This window comes from Plectropomus leopardus, chromosome 18 (assembly GCF_008729295.1).
Source record: "Plectropomus leopardus isolate mb chromosome 18, YSFRI_Pleo_2.0, whole genome shotgun sequence".
Taxonomy (NCBI): domain Eukaryota; kingdom Metazoa; phylum Chordata; class Actinopteri; order Perciformes; family Serranidae; genus Plectropomus; species Plectropomus leopardus.
Window position 1 is genome coordinate 27,249,857 of NC_056480.1, and position 14,672 is coordinate 27,264,528.

General features: G+C 39.7%; 1 protein-coding gene across 2 annotated transcripts in view; it reads right to left on the reverse strand.

Annotated features, from left to right (window-relative positions):
- ldlrap1a (low density lipoprotein receptor adaptor protein 1a) overlaps positions 1-14,672 on the reverse strand; it is a 35,527-nt gene that overhangs the window by 8,955 nt on the left and 11,900 nt on the right. For both annotated transcript variants that reach the window (XM_042506475.1, XM_042506474.1), the window contains exons 2-4: positions 3,163-3,305; positions 633-745; positions 349-463 (exon numbers count right to left, since the gene is read on the reverse strand). In XM_042506475.1, the coding sequence (XP_042362409.1) occupies positions 349-463; positions 633-745; positions 3,163-3,305 (371 nt within the window). The remainder of the gene's footprint in view (positions 1-348; positions 464-632; positions 746-3,162; positions 3,306-14,672) is intronic.

Sequence of the window (14,672 nt, forward strand, 5' to 3'; positions counted from 1 at the left end):
TACGTTTTGATATCGACCCCTTTCTGTAAACCAGGAGCATGCTGACCACCAGCTACTGTATGTAATACACTGACTATACATTAGTATCTTATAGCCAGAACATAATCATCTCTTAACAATTTCAAACCTTCTATAGTATATTGTAACCTGCAGTCTAGTTATGCTGCACACATGCACACATGAACACTCGCATGTACGCATACTCACTCACAAAAAAATCTCATACGGCCCCTCTTCAAAAATCCCAAACTATCCTTTTAACTCTAAATGCTAGAAATTCAAACTGATGCTGAGTAAGACGAAAATCACTTAAAACATGAAACACTGATTCTGAGTCAAACAACTCACCACTTTCCTCTTGGAGCAGAGGTAGGCGTGGCACTCCAGGGTCCCGTTGAGGGTGTTTTGAGCAATATAAGCAAACACTTTATCATGCAGTTTGTCCACTGTGCAGTAGGATATTCTGCAGGTGACACATAAGAGGACCAAGAAGTCAAGGAGAGTTCACAGGGAAAGCAACGTGCCAGATCAACCACATGACAGTGCTGAACTTGCAAGTTACAACTTCAGGAGTTCAACAACACCGTTAAGTGGACATGTATCTGAAAAAGCTGTGCTGTGTGTTCACATACCTGTATATGGAGACATTCTCCAGGAGTTTATCAGTCAAGCTGTCGTACAGGACGATTCCCTGCGGGGAAACCTTGAGAGCAACCTTCTGAGGCTTCTTTCCACTGGCTTTAGCCTGGTACAGAAACAGTTATTAATCAGCATGTTAGTGTGTTCAAATATGAGCTGAGATACAGTACATACAAGGGCTTGAAAACCATCAGATGCATAATTTACAAAGAGAACTCAATGTGGAAATGAGGTTTAAGAAATGCAACTATAGCCCTATTCGCATGGGACTAGTATTATCTGGGGCCCTTATGTAACTTAGAAATTACCCCCCTACACCTGTGTTTCATGTGGCACGTTCACACGTGATAAGCAATGTCTGTATTTTACTCGAATGTACTGACAACTCAGTATATTTACATGCAGTTTAGTCAAGCTAAAGTCATAGCTCGATTAGGCCATTTAATTAATGACTGCTGTCCTTGTCCCAGTATATAAGCACTGGGGAGAATCCATTTATTGACGAAGGTATGTCCAACTCCGCCACAGCAGGTGGAGGTATGCCCTCTTTCAGCTTGTTGCAATAAACCTATATTATTTACACAGTCTGTGATACCACAGTCATAACTGTTTATTCACAACAACTTCGGGGTAGAAAACCATGGCATCATATACATATAATCAAATAGCGCTGAGGAAACTCTGCCCTCATTGGCTAGTGTTAAACCACCTTAAAAAAATAACAGTATCTGTTTAATTTTATGTTATATGTAGAATATTTTCATCACTTTACATTGCTGTAAGACAGCCCTTACTGACAGGGATTTGAAGCCATTCTATCAAAAACACTAGACTCCGCTGAGAAAAACACTTATTTAACTCCACAAAACGACAGAGCTGCTGCTCTACCGCTGCCTCTATCAGCTGTTGTTAAAGGTAAAGAGGAGACAAGATTCAAATGTAGTCAACACTTAAGCTGAACACAAACTTTTTTTTTTGTTGGCTAATATATGTTTTGCTGCAGCCCTGTCCACAGCAGTACATTGCAGGTGTTGTGGGACATTACTTCATTATCAGAGGCGGGGGTGGCTGAGCGTCACTTTTTTAATTGAAATAAATATAAACACTACTATTTAAAGTTGTATGTCCTCACCAAAGCCAAAATTAAAAACACAAGTCCCTCCTCTGTGCTTACATTTTTTTTAATGCCTTACCTGTTTTGCACCCCCCCATAAATAACAAACAGTCCCTATCCTTAACCACCGAGGGATGCCTGTGCAGTGACTAGGAGCTCAACTGAAGTGTGCACAACAAGGAGGAAAAAAAAAAAAAAAAAAAAAGAGACCAAAAAAACCCAAACATACAACCCCAAATCGCCAGCAAATCAAAGAGATGTCGATTCACATGGGATTAATATCATCCCATGACCAAAATATGGTAGGTCATTTGCCCTGGAATTTTCACTATACAAATTATGGACATGGCTTTATTCTCATGGGATTAAAATCACAGACGTTATCTATCATATTTAGAATTTAAAATCGCACGCACATAACACCTGCTCTTAAAAACAAAATGGATGCTAATGTGTTTCCTCTTTGTTGTAAGTGTAAATCTGAGATTGGTAATTATATTTACTGTTTCTGGCTGTGTGTGAAGCTGCAAAGATATTGGTTGGGTGTTGTGAATTAACTATCTACTAATTTTAGTGTTCCAACAGAGTTGGACCCCATGTGCCTCCTTCTTGGTCTCCCAGATGGACATATAAATATCAAAACACAAGAAACTATTCAAGCTATTGAGTTTTACAGCGAGGAAGAATATTTTGCTTTTTTGGATCAAGGATGCTGGCAATGAAGTCATTTTACAGTCTTATGATGACTACATCACATGTATGCCTCACACACTTACAGGGATTTCCTCAGCCTGGATAGCTTGTCTCTGAACTTTTATTGTGGCAAAACATCCCACCTGTAACTTTGCTATTTGTTTACATTTTGGCAGGGGCAAGGGGGTTTGGGGATGGTCACAATGCTCACTATTCTCATGTTTTTTATGTATCCTACTTTCATTTTTAATCTTGTCATGGTTGAGTTGATTTGTGTTATGTGTTTATATGGACAAAAAAGTAATAAATATATTATTTAAAAAAAAAAATTAAATAAAAAAAATCACAGACATCCTCTGCAATTACCGGGATCCTCATGTAATAATAGTCCAGTGTGAATAGGGCTAAAGACAATGCACAGGGCTGACTGTTAAGAGATAAAAGGCCGTGTGTCGCAAACTGTGGTAAAAACACCTACTGAAACATATGTACTGCATTGACTGTCGACATGTCCAAAGAATGCTCCTAAAACGTAAATAAGACAGACATATCCCACATGTCTTCATTGGAAAATGCTGAATTCGTAAAACAGCATTTAATATTTAAACATAATATGCTGTTTATATGACAGTTACAAATTCAGAATACTGTCATATTTGGAATAATAGGGGAATATTGGTTACATGTAGCGGTAGCCACAGTTACACTGCTCTCACCGTGGCCACGATCCTCTTCACTGCAGCCGCAGACAGCTCCTCCCCTTTGGGCTGGTCCACCAATGTCAAGCCGAGGTGACGGAGGTTAAAGGTCATGCCCTCTACGATGGTCTCCCGTGTGTCGGTCCAGTTCTCTGGAAGCTCTACAGAGAAAAACACATTTTAAAGGAAAAGTGAGTCAATAAATTGATCAACAGGAAACTGAATCTGTAACGGCGCTCTCGTTGTACCCGTGCATCCAGTAAAAAACATCAAATATTTGGTTGGTACAGCTTCACAGATACTAGGGCTTGCCTGCCTTCCCCTTCCACTTCATGTTCCAAAATAAATAACATTAGTCGTGAGAACATCCAAAGAGCTGGAGAAAAACACAAATCAGAGAAAATGTAAACAGCCTGTTGAGCTTAAAGTTGAGACATTTCATCTGCTCGCTCCCTGAGAGGCAAAACAGGGTATCTAGGTCAGAGGTACTGTCGATGTAAAAGTAAATATTTCAGCTCCAAAACAACTTATAGGGCTTGACAATAAAAAGGAAAGAGTCATGAGCATGTATGCATGGACTCTGACATACTGTGATAAGAGGAAAGTGTGGTTTCCTCTCTGAACAAAACAGATCAACCCTAAACTAGGCCACAGATGTCCCAAAAAACTGCATCACTGTCTCAACTTTTGTGTTCAAAGAACTGAAAAGCACACCGATGTATAAAAGAATGAGGAGTGTGAAAAGTGTAACTGCAGGAAGGAACAGCTGCTATCTCCATGTGGTTTCTTATCAGTCATCCTCCTAGTGTGTGTGTGTGTGTGTGTGTGTGTGTGTGTGTGTGTGTGTGTGTGTGTGTGTGTGTGTGTGTGTGTGTGTGGCAGCGGCCGGCCCTGACCCTCTTGCCGTGTTTACAGAGATTTCCTCAGAGAAAGAAAGGAGGGGAGAGAGGTTAGGCGAGGCAAGAGCGCAAAAACAGCCCCATTACCTAGAAATTCATCCTCCTAGCATTCACCTCCTCTGGGATGTGGTGCATACCACACACTCGTGCAGACACATGTTCACACACACACACACACACACACACACGTGCAGACAGACTGTAAATCAAGGGGGACTGCAGCTGCAAGTCTTTTAAGGGCCAGAACTCATTCTGTGAAACATGACAATCATTTTCATTCAAGATACTTTTAACATTCCAAACAATATGGAACGACCTTTACAGGACCATGTGAAAACCCTCCATTAAAAAGATCTGAACCATAAAACTGTGCTGTGAATAATTTTAGGATGCCACAGATTCATGTTGGCCATGATGGATAAATTCAAGCTTTACACTTGTGCGCTGTACTGTGAAAGCCTTGAGGGACAAGTACATCAAAAAGACTTCGATAACAGCCATGCTAGTTCTGTAGCAATTAAGATGTTTTACCTAAAACCACAAATATAAACCTTATAATGGTGTTAACAACATTAGAGAAGCAACAATTAATCCATTAGTCATCAAGTATTATATTAATCGCCAACTAATCTGATGACTGATTAATTGGTTTGAGTAATTAAATAAAAAAGTCAAATTTTCAAAATCCAGCTTCTTTATGTCAACATTTTTTGTTCATTTTCCTCCTCTCTGACAGTAAACTGAATATCTTTGAGTTGTGGAGAAAATAAGACATTTCAGAGTGTCCGCTTGGGTTTTGAGAATCACTGAATTTAAACCATTTTCTGACATTTTATAGACCAAACATCTTTAGTACCATGCCACTAACATGACTAAAGTAATTAAAATTATCTTAAAGCTGGGGTAGGCCGTTTTATTTTGGCATCAACGGGCAAAAATCCCATAATTAACTTCAATTCAGGTGGACTGGATGAAAACTAGACTACACCTCCTCTTTGATCTGTCTTCTAGCTCTAGAAAATCAAGGCCATGATAGGTGACTTTGGCCAATCACAGGTCCTTTTAGACCAAGGGTGTTCCTATTGGCTTTTCCAAAAATCTATGTTTGTGCAAGTCATGTACCCAGGAAGTGCTCCAGGCTCTGATGCAAATTTTACATAGTGGCCAAAGGCGGAATTATACTGTCTGGGTCCGTCACGTGATGCCCACTGCCCCAGAAAGACTTCGCCCCACTGACTTACACTTGGAAAAAGACATCTGTAAATCAGTGGCTATTTTTTTGTGAGCGTCAAAACCCCCGTGAAATGACTCTTTTCACATCTAGATTTAAGCCATTCTGTTCAATAACATTTGGAAACTCTAAAAGATGTGCAAGATTAAAATTTTTAGACTGCTACTGTTTACCGAAGCGCTAAACCGGAAGTCAGATGCCTGATGCCGGAAATTACCTGCTTGGGCACCCTTGGCCACCGCATGTCTCTAGTGTGCACGCCTCATAGGTCCATAGAGTCAAGTGTTTTACACTCCAAAAAAGAGCTTTATTCGCTTCATGCATCAAGGAGCAGCTCTCATAGGAATGTACAAGGTCCTGCCTCCATGGCTGTATCCAGACTTTCTTAATACATCCATGGTGCAGGTCTCTTGAGTGAAAGCCTGATTCAGTGGTGGAGAATCCTGCAGAGGAAGTTTCTATTTCAACTTTGGCAACAACTGCCTACACAGCAAAGCAGCCTAAAAAAGAACAACAGACTTATAAAAAAAAAAGATTCTTAAAGAGAGTCTGACAATAAACAAAAAAAAAAGATAACACATCTCAGAATTGTGTTTAAAAAATGGAGAGAAAATGGCTCACAGCTGCAGCTTCAAGTTAATGTACTAACGGTTAGTGAGAACCTCGAATCACAGTTTGTCCTCTGAGTCACAACAGACTGGAGGTCTGGCTCCAGAGCTGCATCAGTGCACCTCCCGGCAAGGGCGCTCACAGCGGTGGAGAGTGAGGCAGAGGGACAGTGGGACGGCTAGCTAACAAATTTTGGCTCATCTACGGTCTGATAAACTAAGAGAGAGAGCGGGGCACGGAGAGGCTGAGCGAAAGCGCTGCAGGGAACTCTGTAGTGAAATGAGTTAAAATAAATCAATGTATGGGAAACACTGGGTCACTGTATGAAGCATGTAAATATGATTGTCTGGTGGGAGGGGCTTAGGACAGAGAGGAGAGCTGCAGGAAGAGGGTGTATCCTCAATTAGGATACTTCTTCCACTTTTTTCTGTACCTACCACAGCTTTAAGATGCCATGAGTTTACACTCTTCAAGATAAAAAAATTCAAGCCTATCACATTCAATGTGTTTTTCTGCACTCTTTTTGAGAAAGCCCTGAGGGATAGACCCAAGGAGAAATAATTCAAAAAACACTCAATGGATCAATCACACTTACACCTACAGTATCTTACAAAAAACGTTTTCTACTGGTGAACTTCCAAAAGAACACTTCACAGTGCCAGCCCTGGGACCACCTTGAAAGACATAAAGTTACAAATTGATAAGGAGAGTGCTGGAAGCAGGACTGTCTGTGAGAATCTGTGGTGATGTTTCTGGCTGCCCACTTGCAGACGTTATTGCTGTAAGTGGTGATTTGACACAGCACTTGTTACTGTGAAACAGTTTGATGGAAAACATTTCCTGCCAACACTGCAAACTGGCACAAACAAGACTCCATCCAAAACAAAAAAGTATTTAATGCCATTGCCTCTGAAACAGCAACAAACATCATGGACCAGCAAAACTTTCCATTAACCCTTTTAAACCTGAGCAAATCAGCTGTTTTTCTTCCTTCTCAATAACAACGAGGAATGCAATGAGCGTTGTGATAAAAAATGACACAAAAATTGGCAAAATAAGTTCAAATGTACAAGAAAATTACCTTGAATCCTCATTTCCCTATGAATTAGCAAATAACAGAAATTAAAAACAAAAGAAACAAGGAAATGACCAGAAAAAGTGCTATAAATAATATATATATATATATATATATATATATATATATTTATTTTGTAATATAGTTTGAACATAGAATTAAAATAATCATCAACACCTTTTTTCCTTTTTTTTTTAAATTTTCTTTTTAATATTTCTCTGTCTCTCTCTCTCCTTATATCAGACATTAATTTTCAGGTTGTTTTCTTGTCACCTTTTACCAATTTTCTTGCAATTTGCTCATTGCCTTTTCCCATGTTTTTGAAGAGGAGTAAACATTTTTGCTCAGGTTGCCCAAGATTTAAATACTTTTCTTTAAAAGATTTTTTTGGGGAATTTTTTGATAGGACAGAAAACATGAAAGGGGGAGAGAGAGAGGGATGACATACAACAAAGGGCCGAGGGTGGAATCGAGTCTACGGCCGCTGTGGCAAGGACATAGCCTTTGTACATGGGGCTCCCGCTCTACCAGCTGAGCTACTGGGCACCCCCAGAGGTTTAAATACTTGTGAGAGGCGTCTAAATGCAGTACAAGAAAAGCTGATGTCCATTCAGGTTTCAAAAGATTAAACCAAAACAACTTTATTCTTTTAACAGCTCTTGACCCAAGCAGGTCTCACTGCAGGTTTTACAGACTGCTCAGTAAAATCCTCTAACACTGTTCTGACCAAACTGTGGTCAGGTCCAAACCATCATAATGGAGAAGAACATCACTAAATGGTCAAAATGCCAGAGGAAACGGCAGCAGCAGCGCAGGTACTGTACCAGGCACCGCTCAGCCACAAGGTCAGCAACAGCGACACCTGATAAGAAACAGCTGTGTGCACGTGTGACCAAGTAAACCAGCTGACCCTGCTGTAAATATGAGTCAACCTCACCATCTGTTGGTTTTAGGAGATTATTTACTGGGTGGTAAAAAAGAGGTTTCTGATGGCAGGGTAAGGGAAAGAGTCTTGGATGACAGAGAAGGGGAAAAGAAAGATACAACAATACCCCAGTCCCCAGCTCCGTAGTCATCGATCAAATCCAACACTAATGGATGAGTATCCATTTCATCTATCAAAGTGAAGAAAAAGCCTTTGTGGCGGACTGGGACAACAAACGTGCTGATCCAAAAGGGTCCAACTGACAGGCAATTCACGTCTTGGCTGATTTGTGTGCCTACACCAAACACTGAATCACTGTGGAAACCACCGACTGCGGCCCTACAACTTAGGAGCACTCCAGGAAACACAGCCAAATAACCTTTAAAAAGAAAAATCACAACTTCTGCCACCATTTAACTTTACTTAAAACCCAATGAACTACACCCAGGGTTTCCCACACATTCATTTATTTGTAGCGGCCTACCACGATCAAAACATCTGCCACCACAAAGATTTTCTATTTTTGGAGCTGAACCGTTTATTGGGGGTAGGCTTGGGTAATATCACGGTATCACGGCATACCAGAGTGTTCAATACCGTCATAAATACAGGTGCTCCTCTTTCCATGTAATTCATTGTATGTAGTGCACAGCATGCACCACCAGAACTCAGTCTCCAATCTCTACTGGTGGAACAGGAAGCTGAGCTAAAAGACACAGTGACACCTAGTGGTGAAGGGAGAAGTTAAAGGACTGTAACAAGCCGGCGGCAGCAGGCAGAGAGACCATGGGAAATAATGGCAGGTTTTTTGGCAAAATAAGAATTTATTTTGACCAAACTGGAGCTGGTGATCGTTGGAACAGTGGACTTATTAATTATATTACCAGCAAGAGTAACCAAGATGGTTTGGGTGCTTTTAAGTTTGAATTCAGTGTATTACCACAGCACATTTATACTGTCATATACGTATACCTCAGTGTAATTTCAGGAAGGTAAAAAGGAACTAAATATTTGGCAAGCCTAATTAGGAGCACTGTTGGAATATACGTACCATATGGTTATTAACTGCCCCATGCTCTCGGAGCACAGAGCGTACTCTAAGCACAGATGGAGCAGCAGATCATCAAGCAAATTTAAAGTGAAACTTTCTGTGTCTAAAAGTTTGAATTCACTTGCAGAAGCTGCTCCTCTCCACCACTGATCTGACCAGATCGACAGATCAGTTATCTGCCCCGTGCGTCAGTGCTCGCTGAGCAAAAAAAAAAAAAAGAGGCTAAAAAGGTTCATACACTATTTAAAAGAAAAAAAAGAAAAATGCCATCGTCAGCTACTGCAACACATAGATTTGATTTAATTCTGTGTGAGACACTGCACCCACAAAGCTCCAAAATCAGCTTTCAAGGAGTCCAAATTCATCTGAGTTGATGTGCAGGTTTCTAGTCATGAAGAAAATATTAAGTGATAAGGTGTTGGTCTGGAAGTCTTAACAAAAACATTTCAGAGGCATTTACCCTCAAGTTCGCTCATCAGGCTGTTGAGTTTTATGTGCCAAATAAACACAGCATTATTCAAAAAAAGACTTACTTCCATAACTGTTTAGTTCAAAAACATTTCACCATTTTGTCATTTGACTCTAGAGCAAGTCTTTAAATGGGGGAAACTACTGTCAGTTCAGTAAATTAGTTATTCACAGAAGTTGGTTCAACAGCATTCCCATGGCTACTAGAAGTCACAGATTTTGTGTTGTCTACTAACAAATTCAATTTAACTTAAAGACTTCCTCCAATGCCAAGTTAGTTCAACTTTAGCTTTTTGTTTTCTTGCCAGAACTAACAAAAAGCTGTCTATAAAAGGTAATTAAATCTGTCATTCTGTCAACCAATAAAGCCATAAAACCAGAGCTCTAAACCATTTTCAGTTTCCCTCATGGGAGCTGCAGAGCCAGAGTGTGTTTGTGTAGTTGCGAGAGGATTCACTCAACATGCAGAAGCCTACAGGCCTCCATGAATCTCAACAGCACAAGGATTCACTCAGCTGATTTATCCTCGTCATAATAAAGACATCAAACACATCCTGCATTGAGCTCTCTGCTGTACATGCAGCAAGTTAAAGTGGAGGAGTAGCGTTCTTTGCAGGCAGCCTAGCAACATATCTTCTCAAATCTGTAATCGGTGTGAAAGCAAACCTAGAGGCCTTTCTGTATCTGAGCAAGATTCCCACACATTTTTAAAAATGCATTTTTAAAAATTTTGATTCCCATGCCTTTTATTTATTTTATAAGTACTTTAAATTGGGTACTACTGGTATGTCACAGCATGTGGGAAAGGGTTAGCTTAGCTGCTTTTCTGGACAAATCATGATACCTGCTCATACCCAGTGATTCTATCAAATATGTACATATATTTGATTAAATCTAACTTAAGTGCACCAGCAAACTGTTGGTGTTTTTCCTCCTTACTTTTAAATTATAAGCGTGTCCCTTTCTATCATTCTGTTTCCCCTCTTTAAATTCTGAGGTTTTTGTGGTGCAGCACAGGCGGAGCTCTCCATGAGGTTTTTTTTTTTTTCCACAGCAGCAGTTTGTGACTTGTGAGGTGGATAATTGATCTGTTGATCTGTTCAGAGCTGATTGACAGCAGCAGCCATGGCAAGTGAATGCAAACTTTTAGACGCTACAGAATTTTTTTTTGTTTTACTTTCAATATGCCTGAAGTTCTGTACCCAGAGTATGCTCTGCGCTCTAAGAGTGCAGTGCCATGAATAACTGGAGGGTATATATATTTCAACAGCACCTCACATGAACAGTCCAGCTCCAAGAACAGAAAATCTATTTGTGAATGCAAATGTTTTAATCGTGGCGGGTTCAACACAACTAAATGAATGTATTGGAAACTCCGTAACCTGTTAAACTGTGATCTTGAGTGTCAAAGTCTAAAATCTCAGAGCCTTGTTTACCTGCTACACAGCAGCTTTTGACTTTTTCTGTGTCTCTCCTGATGTGACAGTGGAGGAGCGAGGGGTGGATCTGATTGAGAAGCCACGGACACTATCGGCAGACAGCCTGCCACTCACAGCAAGCTTCCCCTTAATTATGCCTTGCTTTAAGCCTTAAAAAATGTCAAAGGGTGATTTTTATATAAAAACTCACCCCTGTACTGTTGTCATGAGGTAGATAATTAGCTATGGAGATATAACTTTTATTTTAGCCAGCTGTAAACATGTTTATTTCTGCTGTACAGTTAGGTATTTTATCATGGGGGTCTACGGAGACTGACTATGTTGTGGAGCCAGCCTCTAGTGGCTGTTGGAGGAAGTACAGTTTTGGCACTTCATTTTTCAGCCTCAGAGGTTGCTGCTTGGTCAGATCCCACCTAATACATCTGTGGCTGAAAAAAAGTATATTAACCCCATATGGCTCATTTTTGCCAGAAGGGTCTGGGATGGTCAGCAGACATAATGCAGGTCAAGTTAAAAGTCAACTGGTTTTTCACAGCCATCAAAAAGAAAATCTTGCCGGCAGAGTGTCTGATTGAACCTATTTTTTCTGATCTCTAATGTCATCACAAGGCAGCGAGGAGGACAGGGAGATCTGACAGTAATAGCAGAGACCAACAGATGTAGGAATATCCTCCTCCGTAACCAGACTCCCCACCAAAGTAAAAGAATTTACTTGAGAGCAAATGCCACACTTCAGTGAAAAAACATCTACATAAATGGGTACAAATATTCTAATCCTGCCAAACTGACTATATGTGTTGGCATAAAATGCATACTTCCATTTGTGAGGATCCCTTGAGAAAGTTTCTTTGCTGCAGACAAGCACCCTCTGGCTGGTCCTCGACACTGGCAGTGTGCCGCTGTGGGTCGTCTAGGGCGACCAAACCAGGGCAGTAAGAGAAGACAAGTGGATAAGGAGCGGGGAGGCTTTTGCCATTTAAAAATGGGGCCGTCTCCATATGGCTGAACAGGGTTCTTCTCAATGCAAACTCACTCACAGTATGCAGATAGGTGCAGCTGACTAGAGGCCCATTAATGACTATACATCTGTGTGAAATGCTGGTCCACAGGTGCTGTAGCCCTGCTGGTGTCTGTTCTGTCAGTATGTTCTCCTGATATCTCATGTGGAAGTTATTCCCTATAAAAGATAAAAAGTAGGCTGATCCCAACTTCGCCCCATGGGCCAAAGTAAGACTTCATGGGCAATGTGGGTCAGCGCTGGTCAGGAATGTGTGCCCTGCAGTCTAGAGACGACCCGGTAATCTATACTACAATACACTACTTCTATAACAAGTGGGTCACTAGCTGCACTTACAGGAAGATTTTAATTCCACTAATAATCAGCGTAATAGCCCAATTAACCCTTTGAAACCTGAGCAAATTGGCTTCATTTCTTTCCAAAACATGAGAAGAACGCAGTAAGTAACTAAAGAAGGAATGACCCAAAAATTAGCAAAATTAAAAAAAAAAAAAAAAAGTTAGAAGTACCACAAAATCACCTGAAAATTTGCATAAAAGAACCCCACCAAACATTAAGGAAAGAGAAGAGAAAGATTTTTTTTTTTCCAAATTTACTAATTTCTTGCAATTTGTGGGATATTTCTTGCGAAGCTGCTCATTGACATTTTCCCATATTTTTTTTAAAGATATCAAACCAATTGCTACGTGTTTGAAGATTTAAAAACTTGTAAAGGAATCTGAACGCAGCTCAAGAAAAGTGATGTCTACCCTGGTTTCAAAGGGTTAAAGTAAAAACGTCTCATGTGAACACATGAGCCACAATAAACTTGCTCATTCTCAGAGAAACTTTACATAAATGTATTTTTGAAAAGGGGTGCAAATTTGACATTTAAATTGCAAGTAATTATGAGATTCAGTGGTGCTTCATAACAAAAGCGAGGCTGTATAGGTGCACATAGGCTGTGCATGTTGGAACTTTACGTTTTGATAGTTTACAGTGCAGTATTTAACTCTTTGAGACCTGAGCAAATTGTCTTGATTTCTTTAAAAAGCAAGAGAAGAAGGAACTAAGCAAGGAAAGAAGAAATTTTAGATTACCTAAAAATTTAACAAGAAATAAGAAAAAAGTATCACAAAATTACTTCAAAATAAGTTAAAAAATAAAAAAAAATGAAAAGAACTTTAAAATAAAGAAAGAAAGAAATTACCTTGAAAAAGATCTTAAAAATGATAAGAATTCTGTATTATAACTTTAAAAATGGAATTATGATAATTATAAATGTAGTTTTTCCCTAGCCTTTTTCTTTTTTCCCCAGGCATTTTAAAAAATAAATAAAAATACTTGTGTAACATTTCTTAGCAAGTTGCTCATTGATTTTTTTCCCATATTTTTGAAAGACATCAATTAGCTCAAGGTTCAGTGGTTTAAATACTTATGAAGTCATCTGAAAGCAACACAAGAAAAGTAGCGTCAATCCGGGTTCCAAAGGGTTGAACTGAACATGTTATGAAACGTTATCAATTTTATTTACCGGTCGTGTGCTGTAAATGCATTCCAGGGAATTGTCAATTAGATTTAGAAAAAAAATAAAGGTTGGCCCAGGAAACCGCAGGCCCTGAAAGCTGTGCAGCAGTAAATCCATTAACATCTGACCCTCATCCATTAACACAGAAATGTGCTGGCAAGATATCTGTCTGCATAAAAGAGTTTCTAAAATTCCTGAGCCACTGCCATTTTTCCAGGTGAGCTCTAAGGTTACATATAGTACTGGTGGATATCTGAGTAATCCCCCCTGTATTTTCTAATGATCACATATGCTTTATAATGCGCTCTCTGGTGGAATTTAAAATAGACCACCTTGAACTCAAGCCAACAGGAGCCTTGCACTGACTGACTCGCAGCATTCCTAACTTGTCCTCTTGGTTACAGGCGGGGGAGCTTTGAGGCTGTCTAAGCCACCCAGTCATTCGCCCCCCACAACTTTACAGCCAGGATCAAGTGAGATTTAGCTCACAAAGTGGCCCTCGAGTCTTACAATGGGCACCAGAGTGCCTCAGAAGAGTTTCATGTTAATGTTGCAGTGTGGGCAAGCTCCTGAGCTGCTGAAGGGCTCTTGAGCAAGACACAAAAATCACAAGTTCTTACTGACCCTGACCTCTGCTCTGCACTTCCTCTGGGAGCGTGGATGGAAAGAGGAGGGTGTTCTGGGAATACAAGGCACTTATCTTAAAGGCCACGTTAAAGTCAGATTTCCATGTCTTGTTTAATGTAAAGCAGGTATAGGTGCCATACAAATACTGTAAAAGTATCAAAATGCTAAATCCACAGAGGAATGCACACAGCTTGAATTCAGAAACTGTGGCTTAATATGAGCCATCAGAATTTCTGTGAATTTGTGATGTCACAACCAGGGCTGTTTCTAGGATGTGAGGACATCAGGAGCTTATCCCAGATGTCAGTAGAGGTCCAGGGAAATCCTTCACTGGGATTTTTTTTTTTTTTTTTTTTTGATGTACAAGCTTCATTTTGATACTTTTTATGCATTTTAGGCACCTACTTTACCCTTAAAGCACTTTTCTACTTTCTAGTTTAATTATGAATTGTGATAACAAAATTATTGGTACTTGTTAGTAATTGGTATTGAGTAGAGAATACTTATTTACAATCATTAAAAATGTATTCACTAGAGTTGGAAAAAATAGTTAAATGTATGTATTTATGTTAAGAGTGGTGGAATGTAACTTAGTGCTTTTATTCAAGAACGAGTACAAACGGAATGATTATTAGATCCTGGGCTGTAAAAAAAAAAATCTTAGGTCTATACTGTTTTT